The sequence below is a fragment of the Dicentrarchus labrax genome, unplaced genomic scaffold, assembly GCF_905237075.1.
Source record: "Dicentrarchus labrax unplaced genomic scaffold, dlabrax2021, whole genome shotgun sequence".
In the NCBI taxonomy this organism is placed as follows: domain Eukaryota; kingdom Metazoa; phylum Chordata; class Actinopteri; family Moronidae; genus Dicentrarchus; species Dicentrarchus labrax.
The window spans coordinates 4012286-4038502 of NW_026136703.1; the positions used below are offsets into that span (position 1 = coordinate 4012286).

At 40.5% G+C, this 26217-nt stretch overlaps 1 protein-coding gene across 1 annotated transcript in view; it reads left to right on the forward strand.

The window, feature by feature from the left end:
- Positions 1-26217, forward strand: part of eipr1 (EARP complex and GARP complex interacting protein 1) — a 63464-nt gene that overhangs the window by 21487 nt on the left and 15760 nt on the right. The window contains exons 5-6 of the mRNA XM_051396294.1: positions 3963-4062; positions 13457-13593. Coding sequence (XP_051252254.1) covers positions 3963-4062; positions 13457-13593 — 237 coding nt within the window. The remainder of the gene's footprint in view (positions 1-3962; positions 4063-13456; positions 13594-26217) is intronic.

The window sequence follows — 26217 nt, forward strand, 5'->3', positions numbered from 1 at the left end:
TTGAACAGTCAATTGTTCAAAATTAACACGTTAATAATAATGTCAATCTAATGGAGAAAAAATTATTGGTTAAGAACTATGAATTTTGCCAGCTGTAGCTGTAGTAATTCACTGATTTAATAAAACATGCACTGAAAGTTGTAGCAGTTGTTGGATTGATATGTTCTCTGTATGCCAGCGTTATTGTTTGCCAATGGTTTCTTTGAGGAGGAGCACCTATCTGCAGGGTCTGAAATTTTCCCTCAACTGCCAATGTGGCCGGTCACTGAACATTTATAGTCCTGAAATCTAAGAACAATTTAGAATAGTAAACACTGAGTCAGTTGTTCCCTGACAGAAGAAATATGGAATATATCTTAATCCCTGTCTATTCCTAACTCAATAATTGCTTTAAAAAAATAAAATGAATATAATGCAATGCTGGCAGGTGAACTGAATGTTTTACCTGCCACAGCCAATGTTTTCCCTGTATTTGGCAGGTGGCAGGTGCTAACTTTATTCATTGCCTATTTGTATCTTTTTGAGGTATAGACAAATAGGAAATGGGTTTCGTCTATTTTCCTTAAAAAAAACAGAAAACAACAGAATGGCTATGTTGTTTTCAGAGTGGTAACACAAGCTAGCACTTTGGCCCTTTCGAGTAAATAATCAACAACCCCCAGATTGTCAACAGTATGGTTTTAAGTTATAGAGTAGAGCTGTGTCATTAGGGGATGTCAGTCAGACTTTAAAACATTGTTAGAAGAGACATACCAACTTACCAGCTAATTACAAATTTAACAGTTTGTAATTATAACCATAACTGAAAAGCAGTAGCTGTTATTAATACATGTAAGGCAAACAAATACAAATACAGGTAATTGCAATTTAATCACATTCAAAAATTTTTTTTTAAGAAAATCATGATTAGATATTTTCCTCAAATTGTTTGTCCAGGTAGTTTTGTAGGTGAATTAAAGGCTAAGATTTTGTACTGAATATTTTTATTCTTTTTTAAATGTTTTTGTCAACCATCTTTTACAATATAGTTGTGTTTGGATCAGATCGTTTCATGGCCAATATGGAGAGGGGCAATGATTACAGCAATCACTAGTCTCAGCAACTTTCAATGTACATATGGCACATATTTTATTGAGAAAGATCGGATCATTTTAGGTTAGGGTAAATTTCCAGGCAGTGAATGCAAGTCAATGTAGTGTTGTCCTCCTTAGTGACAAAATTATGTTTGTGTGGGTGGGTGTGTGTTTGTGTATCGGTGCATCCCAGCCCATGACTTCCTGCTCCTCAGGAGAGCAGTAAAAGCGGTCCCTCAGCAGCCATGAATTTACAGCCCTTATAAACACCCCCCTCTCCGCTTCACCTTCCCTAATAGGACTATGCATATTTGAAACTTGGATTAAGTCCAAAAGCAAACTTTAACTTTGTCTTCCCTCCCTTCCTCTGTCATTTCTTTTATCTCCCGCGAACACTCTCACCTCCTATAGCACACACTCTCTAAAACACAGGCATTGTTGCTGCCGCTTCAGGTTGACAAATGATGCCATTTATTTAAGGTGTTAATCAATTAGACAACTCCATTTTCTTGGACTCATTTCGTAAACCTCTAATGACAGCAGCTTTGAAGCTGTGACGGGCTCAGACATCCAAACCTTCAGCCAGACCACGTCTGTACCTCTGTGACATTTTACATCCTTTAACCCAGATTAGACACAGAGTTTTTTTTTTTTTTGAGCTGAAAAGTCACACTAAATCAAAACCTTAACAAGCATATAGCAGCTTTTCCAGGCCAAGGTTATGTTTAGCTTATTGCCGGGTCTCTGACTGCACTGACATATTGCTTTTAAAGTTGACAGGATTCAGAGTTAAAAGCACTGCTTTCTCACTAGGGTTGTGCCCCCTTTCTTATCCCATGTAGTTGTGTCTCTGCCTACATTTAGCTGCCTATCCAAACTAAAAAGAACAAACAACAAAAGCATACAAGTGATCCAATCAACACCGAGGGAATTATGAAGCTACAGTTTGGGCTCCAGTGTGTCAGGTGTGGTTAGGTCCCTATGGCTTGCACACAGAATACATATTTTAAGTAGAGCACAGTGGAGAATCACAATTCCAAGGAGCATGCAGTGAGGAATCAGTACTCTGCAGAAAGTAGTATGCAGGGAGGAATCAAAGCTAAGTATGCAGTAAAAGCTACCACTTCTTTAACACCAGTGAGGCAGCCCTGTATCCCACTGCTGTGTTTGAACACTAGATTGACAGAATTGGGCTGCTGGATTTGCCAATAAGTACTCTGTGCTAACCATGCAGAACTGTGAAAAGCTGTATACTATTGTCACTTTCTTGGCCGATTAATGATTAGCTGCTGCAGCTTAATTTGTACAGGTTACACCTGCTCTAGGCAATGTCACACTGATTTGAAGCTCTTTCTTTATGCAGACATCAAGTAACATGACAAACACAAAACTAATCTCTTTGGGCTGATGGTACACCTAAGTGTGGGTTACTGAAGCTTCTTTAATGTGAAAATAAAAAATGGTAACCATATGGTATTTTTAATCATACAATATCACACATTTAGAAGAAATGGGGGAAAATGTAGAAATATAGAAACATCTTTGAACTTAAGTGATTTTAAAGGGAAAGTTAAATATTGTGGTAAATGTATTAGTTTTTTTTCCGAGAGTGAGATGAAAAGTTAACATTTAAAAGCCCAGTTCTTCAGTGCAGCTTATCTGGGTATAGCACAGGTTGCTAGATACAGTCTGTGAGCACAGGTTTTGTTTTTGGTTCCTGTATAGGCATGATCATACCAAACACTTTGGGAAGACTGGCGGTCGCTGCACTCAGTACAGTAATTACATAAAGCCTAATTCAGATCAAAGATTCACAAAGAGATGAAACCATTTTTAAAACATTACAGGGCAAAAATGAAGAGGGGTGAACTGTCCTGTCTCAGCTCGGCTCAAGCCAGCTGATGGTGTTGTGTGCAACTCAGCTTGTCAAATCTCCAGTGCCTGGCTTTAGAATGTAAGACATGTCACCTGCTTCATCAGCTCGTAGTGAAGTCAGCTGGTCAAGTCAGTTAAAAACTGTCAGCTGGTCGACATTAGTCCGATGTTTAAAATAGGTTTAGCTGTGGTATTATGCTGTATATAGGTGCTGTATTTAACAGTCAATATTGCAGTACCTGTTCAGAAAGCGTGCTCGTTCAGAGTGACCGGATTGCTTGGCCCCTAAAAGTGCTGCTTGCAGCATTGTTGAGAACCCGGTATGGCTGCTTGCAGTGTTCTCAAGAACTGCTCATCTGATCAACTTCACAATTGACACTGCACTCCCTTGGGTCCTCAGCAATACACACGCCAAGTGTGAAGTCGGTAGGAAAAACCATTCTCAAGATATGCAAAGGACAATCATAGCCTACACACATACATAGGCCTTAATAGTTAGTTAATGCTGCTACCGCACCAAATTTGTCACACATTATTGAACAAATATTGAACAATATTTTTGTAAAATAAAGCCCTGCCCAAACCTTTGAGCAAACTTTGAGTTCCAGCAGTAGCAGAACTGTATGGTTTGGACCAAATTCTAAACGGTGGAAGATCGATCAAGATGCAAATAGGCGTGGCTTATATGAATAGATTAATCTGGACACAGAATCCAGGAAAAAAAGGATTTCTTACAGTTCAAAAGTCATAGACCAAACTGTAAAGTTAGTTGTTATAGCGCCACCTTCTGGCGAAACACTGCACTTCCTTGGGTCCTCAGCAATACACTCGCCAAGTGTGAAGTCGAGCGAAGACATACATACAGACAAACAGATTCCTTCCTTTATAGTTAGACCGACCAACAAGCTCCAGTGCCCTATGTGCCTGTGAGCCTGTGTGGATGAGCATGAATGCATGTTTGACCAACATCTGTCTTCTAATTGACTGTGACTTTGTGGTTTTGTGTATTTACAGCGTGCTGTGGGAGCCTATGGGGGATGGCAAGCGTGTGATTTCATTGGCTGATAACCACGCACTACTCTGGGACCTGCAGGAGAGCTCCACACAGGCCACAGTAAGACACACACAACATACGCTCACACACCTACACACACACTGTAAACCACAAACCTCGCACACCATATCACACAATAGCTAACTCATTATTTGATAACAACCATATCGTCTTGGTGTTATCAGACGCACACATCCTCTCTCTGTGTCCACTGTTCATTCTGTCTCACACACACACACACACACACACACACACACACACACACACACACACACACATACACACACACACACAAACACGGTATCGAAGTATCTCAGCGGTGACCACTTTAATATTATTCTGGTCAAGTCCTCCCACAGTGATAGTAATAGTTTTGTTTAATAAGTAAGAGAAAAGTTGTTTAATGTATCTGTTTTCACAGTTCACTAGTGCTACCAGTGTCATACCTAGTGATTTATATCAAATGTACAGAAACTGCACTACATGGACATTAGAACATTATACCCGTATATGATAGTTGAAGATCTTTCACACTCCTGTGGGCATTAATATGCTGCTATTAGTGCATTTCCACCACTGGACTAAATTTAATTTCTGGTGCTAAAAAAGTCCTTGCTCCGGGGGTAGTTCTTTCTAAAAGTTAAGGAATTAACTGAGCACAGTTTTCAGAGCTGAACGTTGCTGATTGGTCAAATACAGACACCACAGCTGCTTCAAAATCTGTACAGCTTTCATCAAGTTCAGGGTCAGACACTTCTTGTTGTCTATTAAAGGTCCCGTTTGTAGCATTTAGGAGGATCTAAATGTCAAAATTCGAATATAATATTTATAGGTATGTTTTCATTAGTGTATAATCACCTGAAAAAAAGAATCCTTGTGTTTTTGTTACCTTTAGAATGAGATGTTTTTATCTACAGAGGGAGTGTCTCTTCTAAAGAGTCCACTACGTTGAGTACCCATTTTCCACAATAGCCCAGAACGGACAAACTAAACACGTTCACGTTTTGCGCAAGTTTCACATCCACTGTAGTTTCTCCTATATACCTGGAAGTGGTGGTCGTGATTTGGTTTGGTGCACTCTCACCACTAGATGCCACTTAATCCTACATAATGGCCCTTTAATGTTTACAAAGGTACGATGTCGGCTTCCCAACTAGTTTAAAAAAGGGTGAGATAATGGGTGTGGATGAGCTGAAAGCCTGAGCAAACAAGAAAGCTGCAACTATTGTAATTAAAACATAAAAGGAAAACAAGACTCTCCCTTGTTTTCTTGTGTGGGAAAATTGCAGTTGTTTTTTAATCTGTCATTGAACTAATATGCCTCATCTTTCAGTTCTTAGGATGCGATGGATTTTGGAACCTGGTTGCAGAGATTTGCAACCATTCAGCAATGGTAGAAGAAGTATACAGATACTTTTATTGAAGTAAAAAGAGAATACCAATGTCTAAAAAACTGCGTTATAAGTAAAGGTTCTGATTTCAACATGTTACTGAAGTAAAAGTACAGCAGTGTTTTCAGCAAAATCTACTTAAAGATTCATGTCAAAACTTTGTGAAGGCCAGTCCTACCTCAGCAAACTGGGAAAACCATTTCTTCTTTAACCTGGCTTTGTGTTTGAGGGACAAACACAAACTGCTGACACCAAGCTGTCAGAGAGCCGAACTCATTTGCATTCAACTCAGTGCATTCATACTCTGTTCTGTGTCATTCCTGTCGTGCAGACATACACAGTAATGGCTTTTGTAAGAAAAAAAGGAATGGATCACCATGTAACCGACGTGTGTAAGTACTTTTGGTCAGTTCGCTTGTAGTTGTGTCCTTCCTAATGCAAGGTGAAGAGGCTCTTCACCGTAAATTTCCTGTCTCCAACCTGCCGGCTTTGCAATTAAAATGCCCATTATGTATTTAAAGACTGAAGATAATGGTGTGTGTGTGAGGAAGAGGTAATAGAGTAGTGGTGTGTCTGCTCATGCTTTCATGGGTGTGTGAGTGTGTCTTCCATTTGAAGCTATAAGTGGAGAAGAATATAGATGGGTCATTGGTAATTAATGCTCATGGTCGTTGAGTGATTCACATTAAGGGCAGCCAGGTCATACACCTAATATATATATATATATATATATATATATGTGTGTGTGTTTGCATCCGAGTCAATGCCGCAGTTTGGAGAAATGCATCTCTCTCTCTCTCTCTCTCTCTCTCTCTCTCTCTCTCTCTCTCTCTCTCTCTCTCACTATGTCAGTGTTTGTCTGCCAGGGATGTTCTCAATTCAATGATTATTTATTATTCATTTATATTCACATCGATCAAAGTTCAAATCACAATGATGAGTTTTATATTGGGTCATTCAACATCATCCACATTTTACAGAAAATGTAATTGTTTCAATTGTTCAACTGATGGAGCTGTTTGTTGTATATATTACCGCCAGGCAGCAGGAAAAATACGCGCTGTAAATATTGAATTATGGAGAGGTTTGTCATGTTCCAGGATGACTGAAAAGCCAATTTCACTTTTGTTCCTTTAGAACATGGCCTTAGACCAACATTTCTTCCTACTACTGTATGTCTAGTCTAGTGTATTTGGATATTAGCTTCAAGCTAGCGTTGTTCCATCTGTGCTGTGTGTTAACAGTTCGCAGCTCTGTTGGCAAACTAAAGTTAGAAAAAGTTTTGTAACTGCTTTAAAATGTGTTTAATTTATTACCACATGCACATAGACCTTTCACTTTGGGCTACATATATACTATATACATTCATGAATTTTGCAAACATCTTTACATATAATGTACTGTCATGTTCACAGTGAGGTGGGCATTTTGGTGGGAGAAAACCAATTCTGGATGTTGCCTCTTGCATTATTAATTGGTGGACTATACTGGAATTAACCTTAATTGTGATTATTTTATAGATTGTTTGTTTGTCCATTGATTTATGTATGTGCTTACTGTAAGAATGTTTGTAATTATGTTATGATTGATTAATGTTGATTTAACAAATCATCAATCATCAAAAGTTCCGATGTAGTACGCCAAAGAAAAGTGCAAGGAATGCAAAAGACACTTTTCTCCATGACAAATAAGGACTTCAGTGTGGGAGCAGGGAACAGTGACATTATATGGCTGTAAAATTACAGGAAAAATCAACATGCTGTAAATTTTCAAATAAAACCCAGTGGGCTGGCCAGCATGAACAACTAAAAGCTGGACGCTAATAAAGGCTTGGTAAAAACACTGAAAAGGGTGGAATCACCTGTACTCTAATAGCTCACATGGTAAGAAATCAGAATTGACCACCGCACCCTGGAATAACTGGAATAATAAATTATATTTAAGAGCGAGCAACGCGTTTCGCTTGCAGCTTCCTCAGGTTCGCTCAGCAAAGTTGCTCACATGGTAAATTTACCCTCTAGCGAAGATAATTTCCACAGGATGTCATACACACCGTCTGCAGCTTTGAGTTTCCCAGAAATCCTGTTGTGTTAGCAAAGTAGTCAACTGGCTAGTTTTTTATCATAAGTAATTTTAACAGATGCACGTGTACAGCTGTCCATGTTTACGACAGTGGTGTTGCAATCTGAAATGGGGCTGCCAAATTACAACAAATTGCCATTAGTGTAAACGTCTCAAGTAGAGAGACATGGCAGTCTGAAGCCACATTCTGAAGGTCCACCCAGATTGAAACTAAAGCTAATAGTTGTCATTTTCTTCATGCAAATTTGAAGTGGTGGACCGTTTTTTTCAGCACATGCATGAAATTTACAAGCACCGACTACGTGGGTCCAGACTGTGCCTTTGCAGTGATTTTATGACATAAAGTTGTGCCACTACTGAAATTTGCTTTGCTTATAGTCAGACAAGAAACATCACATTCCTGATTTGGCCGGGAACATGGCCAACCACACTGCCCCTATACACTGGAACATATCGTCCGGTTCGACAAGCTAAATATGGCTGCTACATACAAGGCTAACCTCACGAGGATAAATAGCTCCACCTGGTGGAAGAATATACACCATCAGGGGAACATTGATAAATGACTCAAAATAGATGTGATCGTTTTAATTATCTTACTTAAGGATGTGGGCTATAAACTTATATTGTTTCACAGTGCCTGTAACTTTTCTACATGCATTTGTTCTGCTTGTAATCAATTGAGTGTCAGTGTGTGTGAGTGTGTGTTTGTCCCCTGTGCTGTGACCCCAGTGTGAGGTCAAGTAGGACCATGGAGGCGGGGTCGGGGGGTTGTTGTTGATTCTGTCCTCTAACACCGACACTGGACGTCACAGCTATTAAATCTTGTACCAAGGGAGAAGTAGAGAGGTGGAAAGAAATGGTGGGAAAGTAGCATAATGAGTAGGGGAAGACGGAGGGAGGATGGAGAACAAGGGAGCAATGGAGGGCTCGACTGATTGGAAAGATGGAGATTAGGAGGGAGATATGAATAAGGAAAGAGAGTGGGCTTGATGAGGAGAAAGGGAATGAAAAAGAGGAGAAAGAACTTGGCAGCCAAGACAAATTCCTCCAGTGCTGATGAGAATGCTAATCTCCTTCCCTCCCTCCCTCCTCCCTCCTTTCATCCCACTCTCCTCTCTCCCGTTCCCTCTATCTGTCAGAGGGTGATGTGTTCATCTCAAGCCGTGTCCAGCTGCAGTGTGGATGTGTCTCTCTCTCAAGGGCCAGGCCTAGATTAGAGTGTATGTGTGTAGTCGGTGTGGGTGTTTGCGTGAGTGTGTGTATGCATATATAAGAGAGGATCATGTGCATAAGCGTAGCAGTGTGCATTGTTTGAAGGAAGATTTGTGTGTTTATGTGTGTGTGTGTGTCTTTGTGTGCATGGCTCATCAATTAGAATCGCTGGTGGAATTGAGTGAGAACATCTCCGCCGGCTCACAGCACACCCACACACCTTGTCCTGCACATCTGCTCACTCACACACACATACACACGCTCTCTCTTCTGGAGACTAGAGAAAGCATAAATGCATGGCGATTTGACAGATAGCTTTGCATTAGTGCCGCTTGCGTCCTAAATGAATGTGTCCCCTAGTGTTGTGTGTACTGCCTTGTTAGGGCCCCTAATTTGGTTAGTGCACTAATAAAGCTGGGAACCTGGGATGCACGAAGCTCAGACTTTGCTGTTGCACCACTAATATAACTGCAGAGAGGGAGAGTCCTACTGCAGTCTTCCCACTGATCATGGAGTTTAAATAGCTACCGTTCTGTCAAGTGGAAGTCAGGGAACTTCATCATTTCAGGGATGATTGAAAATTTGGCAAGTGAGTCATGTGAGTATGTCACAGTTTCAATATTCTTTGCATTAGATGGTGTTCGATTTTCCAGCAGAAGCCCAGTTACATTGGAAATCTGACTGCTCCTTTGGAAAAATGTTAAAGACACAATGAAATGAAATAACACATTGCAAAATTATTATCCTGTGTCCCTGCGTAAAGTATTCTGGTAGCTGTTGTCAAATATATATCATGTCTTTTGATGACTCATCCTGCACTATCGGTTATCGATTGAAATATGATTCAGAGCAACCACCTAGTCCTAAACTCCATAAAACTCCACTTGACCATGTCAGTGTGTGGCTCGCAGTAGCTAACAGTGGGGTATCATGGTAGGAGGCATGTGTGTTTGGATGTCAATTGGAAAAGCCAGTGGTACATTTTCAAAGGAGTCTAGTTGAGGTCCACTTAATCAATTCCTTCTTTGTCCTCCACTCTCTGGTCTACAGTAACAATGCCACTAAATCATGCCTACCATCAGCCCTTATAGCCCTCCCACATATTCCAATTCACTCAGAGATATGTGACACCATATCAAGTTCTATTTTCTGAGGAATGCCATCGGATACAATCACAAACCCTGAGAAAAAGCAGCATCAGCGACATTCTCTATTCTTTTTCCTGCAGTTGTTGTTGTAATTTTATAAGAGATGACCCTACTTTCTACACTGATACATTGACCACAGCATTCATCTGCTTAATTACTGGATGCTTCATTTGCACAACATGGTACAACTCGGCTCGACATGACTTGCTTGGAGTCAATCTTTTTTGCTTTTCCATTGGTAAAAGTTGTGGATAGTACCTGGTACTTTTTTTGTTATCGGTTATCGGTCTAGGTTGATTTGATTAGAGAATTATCACTTGCTCGACACGGAGCAACCAGTCATTTTGTCGTCTGAGCTCTGATGTAGGACTTCCCAAAACTGTCTGCCTTTGGTCTTTTCTGAAACAAAGTTTGTCTCCTTATCACAGCCACATACAGAGAACCGAGAACACCATCCCTTTGATATCCTCCATTGTCTCATTGAAGATTATGTCATGGCAGTCCCACACAGCATTGCTATAATGATCAGCTACATTGAAAAACCTGAAAACGAAATCGAGTACTTTTGTACAACCTGACGCCGGACCAGTGTTGGACTAAAGTAGTGGTTCCGGACAGCTTGTCGCACTTACTTGTTCACACAAAAACTACAAGTCCCAGTTCTGGCATTGGAAAGGTGTGGGGCTCAGGGGTGTTTGGACTCTGTTCGTCAATCCAACAAACAAGTTGATTTGGTCATACTAACACCTTCAGCTATAATTTCTGAGGGTGCACAACCAACAGTTTGAAGGAATATGCGGGGATAGCCATAGATTGTAAATTACTACTTTAATAAACCAAGATGCAAGTATATTTTTAGTTTATGGTGGCACTCTGATTTAATCATGAAAAGTCATGGAATTTTACATAAAGGCCACAGAGGAAACCCTGCTTCTCTACTTGTCCGATTTTATCCGTCACACTTCCCGTGCCATCTTTCTTCAGCTTTTCTTTCTTTTTCCTTTCTTCTCTTCTTCTACCCTCTTTGTTCTTGTTCCTTTCATCCTATCTGCTTTTCTTTCTCAGTCTTCCTGCCTCCCTCCCTCCTTGCTGCTCTTGCAGCCCGTCTCTCTCTCTCGCTCACTCTCCCTCTGTCCTCTCCAGCTGAAATAATGAGTGTACCAGGGAGCTGTGCTGTGACGGGGCGATCGATGATCCCTGCTCCAACAGGCAGAGACAGGAGTGAGAGAGGGAGGGAGGGAGAAATGGGAGAAGGAGAAAGATGAGAATAAAAACCTGCAGATATTCAGAGAGCAGAGAAAAATGGAGCAGTGTGATGCTGCTTTTTAGAATTGTTAGATGCATCATAGTTTAAGGGAAAGATAACCATTTCCAAAGCCAGCCTGCTGAATTAATTGGATTCCATTTTTAAAGTAGCCTGATGAAGTGATATGCTTTATAATTCAAATTCCTTGAAGTGTTTTGACTTTGATTAATTTCGCCTTCATTGTTGCCCTGTGAAATATAGGTAGCAGATTTGATAAATATCCAATGACAAGCATGCCGTCTTGTTTGAAAAGCCTTAAATGTTGCAATTTAGCCTGACTGCCTTTCAGCCAAACTGCTCTAATTTTTGTATCCAGTGACATTTTGTCAGTTAAATGTTTTTCTGTTGAAATGACATTAAAATACATCTGAATGATTTCCACCAGCCTAAAGAGGCTAGTTTGATTCAGCTTTTAACAGTCATCAGTCCTAAATTCTCCAAGGGCTCATCTTCGACTCGACAGTTGATCCATAAGTAACTCTGAGCGATCTAGTGTATAGATCCCCGCCATGGGACCAAGGAGAGGCAGGGGTCAGTAGATCTGTTGATTGATCAGCAGGTTACAGAAGAGACAACTGCCTACTGTTGCCTTCCAGTCCCCTCACTGGGGGGTTCTGGGTCTATAGGTCCTGTTGTGCTGCTGGGCATTAAAATGAGAGCAGAACATACTAATCCATACGTATATGTACATATATGGAGCACACTGCAGGCAGGAGCTATTGGCTCTACTTATGAACAGGAATTCATGCATTGTCAGTATATTCAGTTTTTATTTCTGAGAAAATATTTATGAACACTACTGGTGAGGGTGGTATCCTTGCATTTCTAATAGAATTTCATTTTTGGTAAACATGGAATACTTCCTATCTTAACAGGTAAAGCTACATTAATTGATGTTTTAGCCACTTGTGGGAAACATTAGCTGAAATCACAACATCTGACAACACATAAGAATTTGATATGGCTAACTTGTTGGCATCCTATGTACACATCCATCTGCCCATCCAATATTATTATTCATCAGGGGTCATTTTTCCATCCACCAGTCTTCACCAAGTCCTCAGAAAACTATCTGGCTCTGTAGCTGCTAAATGCTCCACTGTGTTTACCTAGCCTGTTTCCAAAACCTCTGAATCTCCAGCCACACTAGTTCAACAATTCACATATGGCTGGATTTGTGCCCACTGGCGGCTTTCCTCCTCGTCTACCTAACGTCTGGGGATTTCTAAATGCAAGGTAGTTACTTGAACGGCGAGAACAGCTGCTAGCAACTGTATGCCCCTAAGTACCAGGACACCCTCTCCTTTCATTCACCTCTGTAGTGAAACAAACTGGAGAGACAGATCTGGGCGGATGGACGAATTGTCCTAGTATCTCATCTCTCATCTCATCTTCATCCGCTTATCCGTGGGGGTAGCAAGTCCAGCAGAGGACCCCAAACTTCCCTTTCCCTGGCCACATCAGCCAACTCTGACTGGGGGATCCCGAGGCGTTCCCAGGCCAGTGTTGAGATATAATCTCTCCACCTGATCCTCGGTCTGCCCCGTGGTCTCCTCCTATTAGGAATTGTCCTAATAAAACAAAGATTTTAACCATCAACAAACTTTAAAGGAGCTTTTTTTCTGTCACTGCAGCTAAGCCATCATATAATGCATGTGTTGCTGGTATGAGAGTGTTTACAAGCACACAACTTTTGCAGGTCACTGCCATGTCAGTGGTCTAATTGCCACCTGCAAGACTTTGGCTTGGTTCTACAATGCAGTTTTTTTTTTTTTTTTTTTTTTTTTAACTCTAATTGTTTCCACCCAGTTTTAGTAACACAAGCTGGGAGAAAGTCCTCGGTCTCTATTGAGTGAAGTGTTTGGATGCTGGGTTGTATGTCTAGTTTCCTTCAGTTGGACAAAAAGAAGGATAGATTAGATAACTGCTAGGTGGTTAGGGAAAAACAAAACAAAAAAATCCTCTCCCTAAAAGAAATCTGCTCACATGACACAGCCTTTTTTGTCTACATTTGGTAGTGGGTAGGTAGCAAACAGTGAGTCTATCAAAGCTTTTTTTCTGAAAAGCGCTGCTTGTGTTTCAGCATTGCGCAAATCGGCTGGCAGTTGCCGTGTCAGTAATGGCCAAAATATTACTACAGAGTCACACTTAACGATTGTAGTCTTGAGTGTGGCCTGCAGAGAAAATTAATTCTAATAATGCCTTATTATGCTGATTGAATGCACTGTACTGGGTGAACCAGTCACAGATATTTGGATGAAATTCACGTCCCTGCTTAGAGATGGTAATGAAGGTGTTTCTGTCCTCTTCAGGTCTCCAGCACTGCCACCCTGGAGGGCAAAGGTCAGCTGAAGTTCACCTCGGGCAAGTGGAGCCCCCACCACAATTGCAGCCAGCTCGCCACAGCGAATGACACGGCCATACGAGGCTGGGACCTTCGTACCATGAGGTGAGCTCTGTTTACTGGGGCTGCTCTGAAAATTCAATATTCCAATACATTCTGCACAGATTGTTTTTTCATTTTATTTTGCAAAGACCTCACCTCATATTTCACTATATTGAACATTTTTCTGGAAATTTTTTTGAAACCAGAGTTGATGAAACCACATGTGCTCAATATTACTATGGCTGCCAATAAGCCCGTGCCAGGAAGAAGAATTTACAAGCAGCGCTTTAGTCGCATTTAGGGCTGAAAATTTCAAAAGAACAGCATGAGGCATGTTTTCCGTAAGCTTTGCCACTCAGTCTTAAGGCATTCTTTTTACATGGCGAATTTCCCTGTGGACCTGACTTAAAACCAGTCAGATTTTTTCAGCCTCTATTTAAATCAGACAGAAGTGAGTCATGTAAGAGTCATGTTAGTTAAACTCTCAGAGCTTAACAGATTCAGCGTGTGTTTTCATGTCACTACAAGATATTTGAGAGCATTGCATTTAATTTGACTCATCATGCTGAATGAAAATATTACAGATGAGTTTCAACACAACTTTCCTCCAATCCACATCAGTATTGCACTATATCTCCAGTCACTGAAATTCTGCCATTATTGTGTTATCCAATCGATCAGATGAGAGTATTTTTTGTACAGACCAAAGTTTTTTCTTTGTTTCTGTTTTTTAAGGCTGACAAGTGTTATTTATAAATGTATTAAAAGCTACATTTAAATTATTTTAACAACACTGTTGGACTTTTAATATTCAGGCATTAATTGCTGAATTAATTTAAATGTTATGAGGGGCTGATGCACCTGTTGCATTATGCAAGATTATCTTGCTAAATCAATTTTTAATGTCCATATTCACATAGTAAGTTAACTAATTAAGCAACCATTAAGCAAGGTAGCTTTAAAAAAAAAAATCACAACAAACACCATTTAACAACACAGAGCCAGACAACTCCTCATCCGTAATACTGGTAGCATAATGAACATTGTGACATTTTGCCAGAAGAAACACACCATATATTTCTTACCTGCAATGTACAGTAGATGGACAGTTTTACTTTGTGTCTATATGTCATTAAGGGACTTACCGTAAAATGAGACTATATATGTTCTACAGAGAAACAGCAAATTGGACTTTACAATGTGACCAACATTGACAAGGGAGTATCACATTTTTTATCGGTTGTTGTGGCCAAAAATATCACGATAAATGTTATTATCATGATGAAACTTTCCTGAAATTATTTTGCCTTTTAGATTCTATGCACCATTCATGTTTTCATCTTCTGATTTCTTTTGGGTTTTAAAACCCTCTGACTTAATGTGCATTATCACAGGCACGGTTTTGTCTTTTCGTCCTGAAATTCAGCTCTCTGTCTCACTCAGCATTACGATCCAGCACCCATAAACCATCCTTGCTTCTGTAGGTTGACTAGCTAATGTTAGTGTAGCAACTTGTGGCCAGAGTCGCTCAAACTAGACAGACAATGAGCCTGGTTCTTTGGTCTTGCCATGGTCACTGCCTCTGTTTGACCAGAAGAAAAGGTGGTCCTTTGTGGTTAATACAAAAAAAAACTGCTAAGGAAGACAATAGCACTCTGCTGTGTTCAAACATCTGGAGACCTTTTGGTTCAAGGTCTATGGACACTGGCCCACTCAGCACAGTTCAGTATTCTGGCTCAGTCACTGCACACACAAACTCTACCTTCCACCATGGTGACCCACTACTAGAGCCTGACCGATATGAGAATTTTGAGACCGATACCAATTTTAGAGAAAAAAAATTCACAGATTACCGTTATGGTGTCTAATACAGTGAATATTTAAGCTGAAATTGAAATAGACCTTTTCTGTGTGGATTGTGCTCCAATATGACTCTGCAAAGGTACTCAGAAGGCTGTTTTCTTAAATAAATAACTTTATTAAAGAACATTTAAGTTAAATATTCTTTAACATATTAAATAATTTAACATTGTCAACCAAGCGGTTGACATTGCTGAGAGCTGCTTGCCACAGTATTGTAAATCACAGTGCGTTCGGCTGGATAGACTTTGAAGTGACACCTATATTACCGCAAGCAATTTTATATGCCAATTTTATGAAGCTGTTTTCATGGTGCATATCAGATAACATATACGCCGATATTGATACAATGCCAGTATGTCTGGGATAGGCCACTATCGGCTGATAATATTGGCATATAGGTTGGCCTCTACCCACTACAGGATGCAAACATGCCACCTTTAATTGCAAGAGTCTTCATCAATGTACTCTTGATAGCTTACACTGATAAAGGACTACAGCCTATAGTAGAAAGTCCTGTTGTCCATGCCCATGTCATTTGGACATGTAAAGGAACCTGGCCTGGGTCTAATGTCAAGAATTGAAAGATGGTATCACATGCATAGTTAGATACTTGCATTACTTATTCTTTGATATTTCTAAATAAAAATAAAAATAATTCTAAATTTAGTCTGTATTTTATTAAGGGAAAGTCCTCTTAAAGCTGAATTGTGTTAAGACAAAATAAAAACACTTATTAATTTTAAAGGTTTGGCTTATATTGTTAAGTAGAGTACAGTTACTCAAAAAAAATGTTAATATTCCTCAATGTGAGATTCTAAAACTCAGGTATTGTATTAGCACCGCTATCAGAAAAATGACAAATGATAGCCAATCCTACTTATACTGCAATTAAACCATATCTTGGGCTCCTTGACAAAATCTATACCACATTTACTTAATGTGTTTCTCTAAGAATACTAATACACAGGGAATCTCTGTGAATTTCCTCTCGCCTTTTTCTGACACGTTTTGTTTGCAGTCCTGTGGTTGTTCATGAATCTAATGAAGTGTAAGCATCTCCTCAGCACATGATAAAGCGCAAGGTGGCGGAACTCAAATGTTCTTGTTTGACCTGGAGCATGTGTACTGCCACACATTAACCTTGTAACTGCAGGTTATCAGCTACCCACCTCACAACCTCTAGCTCTGTGCGTGCATGTATGTGCATTGTCTGTTTGCGTTCCCTGTGTTTCTAAGGCATGTGATGAGTGAGGTCAGCATGTGTGTACATGTGGGCTCTGCTAGAGGATTGATAATCACCTCGCTATCCATCGCCATGATAACAGCCAATGTGCCGAAGAGATTGAGAGCGGTGCCGCTTGAAGGAGTGAGACGGAGAGAGAGAATATATTTACAAGATGTGTATCACAGGCCCAGATAAGATAGTTGAATCATTGATATCATTCCCCGTCAGCCCCATAACAAATTATAGAGTTCCTGCACGCTCCGTTTTGGCCGTTCTCCTCCCGCTGTGCTATTTTGAAAGATGCAACAGTGCTGATTTGGCTGTCGGCACAAAGGGAAGGAGGGGGCGGCAGCACAGGGCTTGTTAGCAGAGACCACAGCCTCATCTCCAATATCACAGTGTGCTGAATGATATCTTGTGCATTATTTTATTCTCATTCCCCTAAAATTGAGCTGGTATCTTCAGCAACTTTGAGATTTACACAAAAATTTAAAATAAGCTTCTGTCCCTTTGAACAGTTTTTATCTGCATAGCCTGAGTTTGTAATGAGTGGTCCATCAGTGGGCGCTGCTAGTTAAGGGGTGGATTGCTTTTAATTTAGCTTCGCCCCACAAAAGCAAAACAAAACAAAACCACATGCATGTATGATCAAGTAGATTTTACTTCCATAGGGAATACATTAATGTTCATACAAGGAATAACTTAACGGTTCTACATGACATTAACTACCACTAGATATGGCAATACAGCAGCAGCATCTCAGACCAAAACAAATGGGTGTTACGGCGCGCCAAACTCCATTGCCAAAAATAGTAATTATCTTGGAAATCATCGTAAACACATCATCAAACCGGACCGCCCCGTAACAAAAAAGAAAAAACCTACCAAAACTGTCTTTATTAGTCTTTCCTGTCTTTCCAACAATCACCAACTCTGGTTTGGTCAAAGAAACCCAAAATGGGCTGCAATGGGTGCAATGTAAATGCACCAATAACAGTATGATCACTAACTGAGCCATTCACAGGATCAGATTGCTATTCTAAATGTCTGGCAACATTGTGGAAAGGATTCCTACAGAGACAGACCTTTTGTTTAACCAGAAACAGCCGTAATATCACTTATGCTCACACCCGACTCCATAAACAAATACAGGAATTTTATTGTGCAGATCATTGTAAAATGCACTTCATTCAAACTTGACAGAAACAAAATAAAACTCACCAAAAGCCTCCAACAATCACCAATTCTGGTTTGGTCTACATAAATCCCTAATTCACAGAGTTATATGAGAAACCTAGAAAAATGGAACTGATTCCGTTTCATATTATTGGTTGTTTGCCTTACGAGGATTATTTGTCTATTTTAACCCTATGTAGGGAAATGTGAGGAAATATAATCACCTTTATTTGTATGCCATGTTTAAAAAATACCTTCAGCATGTCAAATTAATACAAAAGATATAGCTTACAAAAGTGAAATATGTAGTTGATCAACAGAAATTTGACGCTTTTCATTGTTTCCTATGAAATTAAACCATACTCTTGAATTGTTGGTCAGACAAAATGAGCAATTTCAAAACGTCATCTTATGTTATGGGAATTTTCTGCAAACCATTAATTGAAGAAATAATTGGCAAATAAACCAATATTTAATATAATCTTTAGTTTCCCTAAAACCCTAACAAATAAAGAAATGTAAAAAACAAAAATAAACAACAAAAACATTTTAATAGCTTCAGGTCACTATAAATAAGTCTGTGGTTTCTGTTTTTTTTGTGTGTCATTTATCCATTGGAGCGATGAACTGAATGAATCGCTGTGGCCTTCTTTACTCTTTCAGTCCAAGGTTTTAGATAGACACAGGCAACAACCAAGGGCATGGTGTGCGTTTGTGTGGTGTGTGAGTTCATGCGTGCACATCCATGCGCAAGTGTGAAGTGGTTGCGAGCGGAAAGCTTGCAAGTGTGAATGAGCGGTGAGTCACAATTGTGTGTGTTTGAGTAAGTGATGTGTGCATGTGACAAGTGACTGTGTTTGCTCTTTGCTATGTGTACCTTTCTGCTTTTGTGTGTGTGTTTCGTGCTCATGCCTCTACATAAATGCGGCCTGCTTCAGCTTTTGTAAGTGTGTGTGTGTGATTTTGTGTGTGTGTGTGTGTGTTTGTGTGTGTGTGTGTGTGTGTGTGTGTGTGTGTGTGTGTGTGTGTGTGTCCAGTTGGCGTGGCAGCTGTGTGATGGCAGCCTCTCAGCACGCTCCACTGCCTCCTCAGACGACCTCTGAGGTGTCCCCTCACACCCACACACATACACACACACAAGCACACATGAAAGTACACGAACACAGCAAACATACACTCCACTCCTCTCCTCTCCTCTCCCCTCCTCTCCTCTCCTCTCCTCTCCTCTGCTCTGCTCTGCTCTGCTCTCCCCTCATTGTCCCAGGGCTTGTCACCCACTCTGCCAGCCCTGCTCTGAAATAAGGACAGGGAGAACAGCCCAGCAGTGGCAGCCGCCTCTAGTTAGTTATCTAACACCCTGGAGAGAAGCACGGTATCTGCAGCACCCCGTCTCCCAGACACACAGTGCTTTAAAAAAAATACAAAGATAACACTGCTTATAAAACATATATGGATCCTGTTCTAGTTTGTTCTGATGTAATATGCAGCATTATGTAAATTATAGAATGCTCTGCTCCGATATTGGGGACAGAAAGCGGTGTCTCTGTTGTAAAATTCTTACACATTTTCACTTCTTCTCAGTCTTTTTCATTGTACCTTGGCTTTTACATTATTCAGATCATAATCCCTGTTGTACAGGGTTGTTGCTGTGATTTTTAGGCAAGGTCTTTTTCATTAATGCATATTTTAAAGGTCATATTTCACTTATGCCATAGGTCGTCAGAAACTGTATTTTGAAGAGTTTCCTTCGTGAACAATTTTTATCAAAAAATATGAATTAATAAATACACAGCAGATCAATTTGGTTGAAGTAATGAAACCACAGAGCTCCCAGTTGGGACAAATCATTTGCGTTTCTGTTTCTAATGCATTTTGACGAACGTATTTTTGACAACGAAAAGTTGAATTGATGAACAATAAAATACACTTGATGTTGTACGACCAGTAGTTTATAGTGGCTCTGGTAGCTCTGTGCTACAATAACAGTTGAGCAAGCCTTCTCCCTTCATCAACTTAGATAAGCTATGCTATCGTAACATCTTAGTTAGTGTTTCCTAACATTAGCTATCAGATGTTACTGGGTAGCTAACGGTTGAAGTAGATTAGCTCAGATATTAACATGTCAGACCCACTTAGCAGTCAACAAGAACATGCACACAGTGGCCCCTTTTTTAAGTACACCTGTACAGTTTAATGCAATTCAGTACAAGAGCTCTGCCACACATTCTACCTTTTTATGAAGTTTATAATGTCAGAAATGTGCAAATTGAATTATGTTTATTACTGAATGTCTATTACATAGGTGGTGTGACAGGTGCACTTTTTTTGTTGTTCCCATTTCCATACATGAGGAAGGCAGATATTAGACCTCCAATATAATGCAGTCTAGTGCAATACACTCCCACTAACTATAGCCTCAGTGCTAAAACGTATAATAAATTAACACCTCAATGACAGTTTAAAAAAAATAATGATTATAGGCTTTATGTCAGAACACTTGTATTGAGTATTGAATTGCATGGGACTGTACATAGAGGTGTACGTAAGTGGCCACTGAGTGCATGTAGATATTTAAAGGTTTAGTCCACATAGGTGTTGGACAGGTATGTATGGTAGCATATTGACAGTGATAGCAAGTTAGTTAATTACATGCTTTAAAACTTACTTATTATGTCTGCTACAGCTGTTGTCTCTGTGGATTTCATGACAATGGCCTAAGTCTAGTCTAAGTCTTTTGACAGTGGGTCTTGACTGGTCTCCCTCCTGACACAGCTGGTTTTAGAATGGCTCTTCCTGAATGCAAGGGCTTTCACCTCCAAGATCTTGTCCATTTCATGGTGCAAAACTTTACTGAAATTACCATTTGCATTGTGAAAATGCAAACAGCCATGTTCTTTGTCGGCGTACAAAACCTTTGAACCTGTTAAGAAATTAAGAACTGGTAAAAGTTTTGAGAAACCATGCAGGTTAGATACAATGATCACAGCTTGGAAGATACAGAATGTCCATTATAGTTTAGACTGTATATGCATGCATGGATACATAATGTTAGTAACAGTTCTGTCAGTAAGTAAGAATGTCTTTGTAGAGGAATAATGAAGAAACTGTGTTGTGTTAGTTGGAGAACCAATTGTGTATCATTCCTGGCACACTGGAGTGCTTTGAGCCTTTGAATAATATTAGGCTAGCTAACAGGCATGTAGTACTAGCCACTGGGCATACTGTGTGTGTGTGTGTGTGTGTGTGTGTGTGTGTGTGTGTGTGTGTGTGTGTGTGTGTGTGTGTGTGTGTGTGTGTGTGTGTGTGTGTGTGTGTGTGTGTGTGTGTGTGTGTAGGGGTGTGTGTGTGTGTGTAGGGGTGTGTGTGTGTGAGAGAGAAAGAAAGAGACAGACAGACAGACAGACAGACAGGGATGCCTGTCACAGGAGATATTCTTACACTGACCGACAGTCCACAGTGAGGGGCAACACACACACACACTGAGCTTTGTAATAGCTGTCAGGCCTGCGGCCATACCATGCACTGCAGGGTGCATACTGAAAAGCAGTGCAGTGCTGCAGTGAAGCATGGACTCTCTGCACCTCCCCTGTGGTGTGTATTTGTGCATGTGAGTGAGAGAGAGAGAGAGAGAGAGAGAGAGAGAGAGAGAGAGAGAGCACAATGAGCAGATATGAAAAGAGAGAGCGCGTAAAAGAAGGTGAAATGATTGATAGTGGTGCTATTTGCCCCTTCATAGTCCAGGTTAAAAGCCAGCTGTCTGTTGGTACAAAGACAAATACTAGACAGCATCAAAACTCCTCATCCAGACAGACAACACAGGCTCCTGTTCACACTGTGTGTCTCCTGACCAAAAACAGCCTTTTCATTCCACCTATTCATCCGATTCGGCAGTGCTTCGACGTGTCATAATGATAGGGTAGCCAAGGTAAACCATTATTCAAAGGCCTTTTCCATCATATTTTATTCTCATATTCAAATATAGCACCATTATGCAAAAAGTGTTGCCTATTAGGAATATCGTATTTCACATTCTAATACGAGCCATTATGCAAAAGATGTTGAAATAGTGGCATTCCATATGCCGCTGTTGATTTGAGGGTGACCTTTTGAACCCGGCTACTGTCAAATCGATCATCTGTAACCTTTTCATGTGCTCCAAGTCCCCCCTCCCCAGTAGACATGAACCAGACATCATATTGTAACTCTCATAATGTATTCATGACCTTATGCACACCTTGAAATTAAAGGAAAAAAATGAACAAAAATACCTTTAGATTTTTGATACCAGCCTGCCAACCCTCTTAGTCACTGTTGCTAGACCTGTCATGCTTTACGTTCTCACACGGCTCATATGCAGTTTACAGTAATAACGGTGGCAGATGACCCATGAGTTGATGGGTCCTTGATAGCAGAATTTCTCAGCTCTACCCAGCTAACTAGCTTATTAAACTAACATTAGCTCAATCAGTTGTTCAATGAAAACGTGGTTCTTATTATATTGCATTATAGTGTAGTAAGTCATAGTAAAATTATGATAGGGGAAAATGTACAATCAGACTTTCTTTCTAATATAACATGGTTTGGTTGGTTAGTTTACATAGTTGTGTGTTTTTTCAAAAAGTATATTTTCACTTTTAACCTTACAATAAAAAAGTATGTCGTGATATTAGTTTTTCTCTTAGTGACTGTGAGCACTTCATGCTAACCATCAACATCTCCCCAATCATTTAGGCTGCTTGATGTAATGATCCCTTACTTTTATGCATGGGCAGACTCTCCCCCTCTCCTATTCCCTCCCTCCTTTTCTCCCTCCCTGCCTCTACCTGCCTGCCTGCCTCTCTTTCTCCCATCTTTCTTTCTCTGCCAGCTCCATCTCAAAGCCAGGCTTTAATTTTGATCAGCGATGAAATGATTGCTCTCCTCTTTCGATTTTTCTTTTCTCCCCCTCCCTCCCCACAGCAGTTGTCATAGAAACAGAGACGTGTGTGTGTGTGTGTGTGTGTGTGTGTGTGTGTGTGTGTGTGTGTGTGTGTGTGTGTGTGTGTGTGTGTGTGTGTGTGTGTGTGTGTGTGTGTGTGTGTGTGTGTGTGTGTGTGTGTGTGTGTGCGCGAATGTGAGTTTGTGTGTGACTGTGAGCGTCTGTGTTCCAGTCGATCCCCTCAGCAGAGCGATTTATCACCCAGACTAAGCCAGGAGGGTGTGTGGATGATTATGTGTGTGTGTGTGTGTGTGTGTGTGTGTGTGTGTGTGTGTGTGTGTGTGTGTGTGTGATGGCCAAATGTGTGCTTGTCTATCTACCTTAGTAGCTTCCCTCTTAAACACCTATATCTTCGTCTGTATTTACACACATAACAGTATTTGAGGGAGTGTGTTTTCCCAGTTTTATGTTTTTATCTGTGAGCGCCTAACAGTGTGTGTAATAGGTCCCCTGTCCCCTCATCAACCCCCATCACACACACTCACACACTCTCAGCCTAGCTGGCTGGATGACTTGAGATTGAGTGTGTTTGGTGGCTTAGGCCGACCACAACTCTAATCCTCCGCACTCATACAAACACAAACACACACTCTCACACATACAAAAAGTCCCAGGTTTCTCCACTATTAGCCTGGGCCGAGGGAGCGTATGCATGAGTATGTGTGTCCGTGTGTGTGTGTGCATGAAAGGGATTGCTCAGAGACACCAGAGAGGGAAAGAGTGAAACTAACCCAATTTCCTGCTCCATTTCCTTTTCACGCGGCGGGTGCGTCCCATTCCACAGCGGCCCGGGTTGAACACCAGCCACCCTACAGCCTGGGGTCACGCCTTTACTTCAGAATCACACACAGGAGAGGGAGGGAGCACTGTAAATAAATCATGTGCTCCAGCTCAAAATTACACATTAAATTGCTATTTTGAGTGAGACTGAAGTTAGCCAAGAGTTCCAAGTTGACTGCTGGTTGATGTTTCAAATATGTTTCAAATATGTAGATTTACTGTATGTATTCAATCTTATAGGATACCTATATTCCTGAAAATGATGTTCCATAAATGCAGCAAATAAATACATAAACAAATATTCCATAAAGCATGTGTTAATGCACAGAAATATGCAACTGAATATAAGTTGTCAATATGTTGGGCAATATGGATAAAATCCTTACTCATCAATTTGCAGCATTGGCCACAATGGTCTAATACAACCAGCAATATTACTGTTTTTGTTTCTATGCATTTTATCAAATGTGAATCCGGTATCAAATCCTCTTATTGCATTAGAATCCTTTTGAATCCCTTATCTAATTTGGGTTCAGTTTTTAATATTTGTAAAACAAGTTACAAATACTGGAGATCCTCATTCAGAACTTACCAATACATTATTGATATGATATGCATTAAGTGAGATATTCTGACACCTGAACTAAAGTGATGCAGCTAGGTCGTTTTAGTCGAGACGAGTCATCACTCTACTGGTCTTGTTGAACTGCAAAAGCACACTGGTCACTCACAATTGTAGAGCGATGTTGATGAGTGGTCCTCAAAAGTGACACAACTTGACAACTGAAAACAACTGATCTTGAATGACTCCGATTACTGCACACATAAACAAAAAATATGTTTTTTGAGCTGTAAACTAAATTATATGACTGCACTGTTAAGAAACACATAAATGCTGGTATTAATATTGACATTTTTATCAAATTTATGAATATCGTAATTTTCTAATCTCGCAGGGTAGACTATGGCTCAACATGCCATCTACTGTTCACCCTGAACCTTGTAGGGCCAATGCTGACACAGAGTCGATGGTTTGGGACTCATTTACGACATTTATATAATAAAAAAAAGCCTGAGCACCCCTATTTTTGTGAACCCCTACTTAGTATTTTGATTCATTGTTTGGACTTGTGCTTTTGTTGGCTGTAGAGGCACCACCGGACTTCCCACCACAGAAACACCAGAGAGTTAGCTTCTCAGAACTGCTAGCTTAGCTACAACACAGGTACCACACAGAAACTTTTTCAAAGGGCCATGAATGTGCTTCTAGTGACCGTAAAAGCTCCAGCAGACTCTCTGTGTTTCCACTGTGGACACGGAAAGTCTGACAGCAGCTGCTCATGGCTGGTTAGCTGTGACTACCAGCTCGCTGTTTCTGCTATACTGAAGGGTGGTCAGTGTGGCACTTACTCTGGTCAGTGTTGAGGCCACAACCCCTGCAGTGGCTGTCCTGTGCAGGTCTCTACTGCCTTTTATAAAAGGTCCTGAGAGGGAGGGAGCCAGCAGAATTCAGGGGTGCAGTTACACTTTAATTATCTACAGCTGATATATAAGATTGAGTTGTTTTGATGTATAGTGCTCTGTAGCACCTGCCAGTAGGTTGGAACACGTGTCCAGGGTCTGATGGGTCTTCACTGATGTTTCCTGACTGTTTCTAACTCTGGAGATGTATAAGTCCTGAATGAAGGACAGGTTGGCACCAGTGATTTTCTTATGCAGTGGTGACAATGAATGAAAACACTGTGATATCAACCTTTGTTTAAATAGAATTAGATTCCACCTCCCCTTGTTTTGCCCGATAGCTCAGGTATGTGGTCCACTCGGAGGACTTGGAAGCCTGGTAGATGTAGCATAGTATTATTTGGTGAAGCATAGGACAGCGGATTTGGAAAAGTTTGTGTTTTCTCTGTTGAGATGCAGCAGTTCATTCATCTTGCTGACCAAAGAGCGGACATTCTCCTGATGTATTGATGGGAGCACGGTTTGAAATCTCCACTCCAGCATGTTTCCCCTGTTGGTGTCTCCTGCAAATCTTACAGACAGCTCCCCCAGTTAAAAGTTCTGCAAAACCCTTGTGTAGTTCTGTAACCACTTGGCCATATATTGACATACACTTGAACTCTTAATGAATAATCTTGATAGAAAACGGCCATACTTTTGAATGCTGCTAATGCCATGTTGAAATATTTAATGAAAATGGTAGAAATCAGTAATATAGTATGCAACTGGGACACGTCTCATGTTCTTATAACCAGGATGAGGAGGGATTTTTGACAGGGACCAAAGTTTGTGCATATGTATGCTAATAAGTGCAAACCAGCTAACAATTTATGTACACTGATTCTTACAGAATAAGTCATTTAGAGCATGCATGTATGCTCAATCTATGCTCCATGAAAAAATGTGTGTTTTCAGTGGAAGCTCTACTTGTTATTTGACATTTTCTGTCAAGCTCCATATGCTAACACCAACGACACGGTCTAGTGAAAGTGACAGCACGTACACACACACACAAACACACACACACACACACACAAACACACACAAACACACACACACACACACACACACACACACACACACACACAGTCGCTGAGTTGTCTTGACCTAATTGAAGCCCAGCGGTCTGCCCCAGGTCATTCTCTTATACCTCCCTTATTTTAAT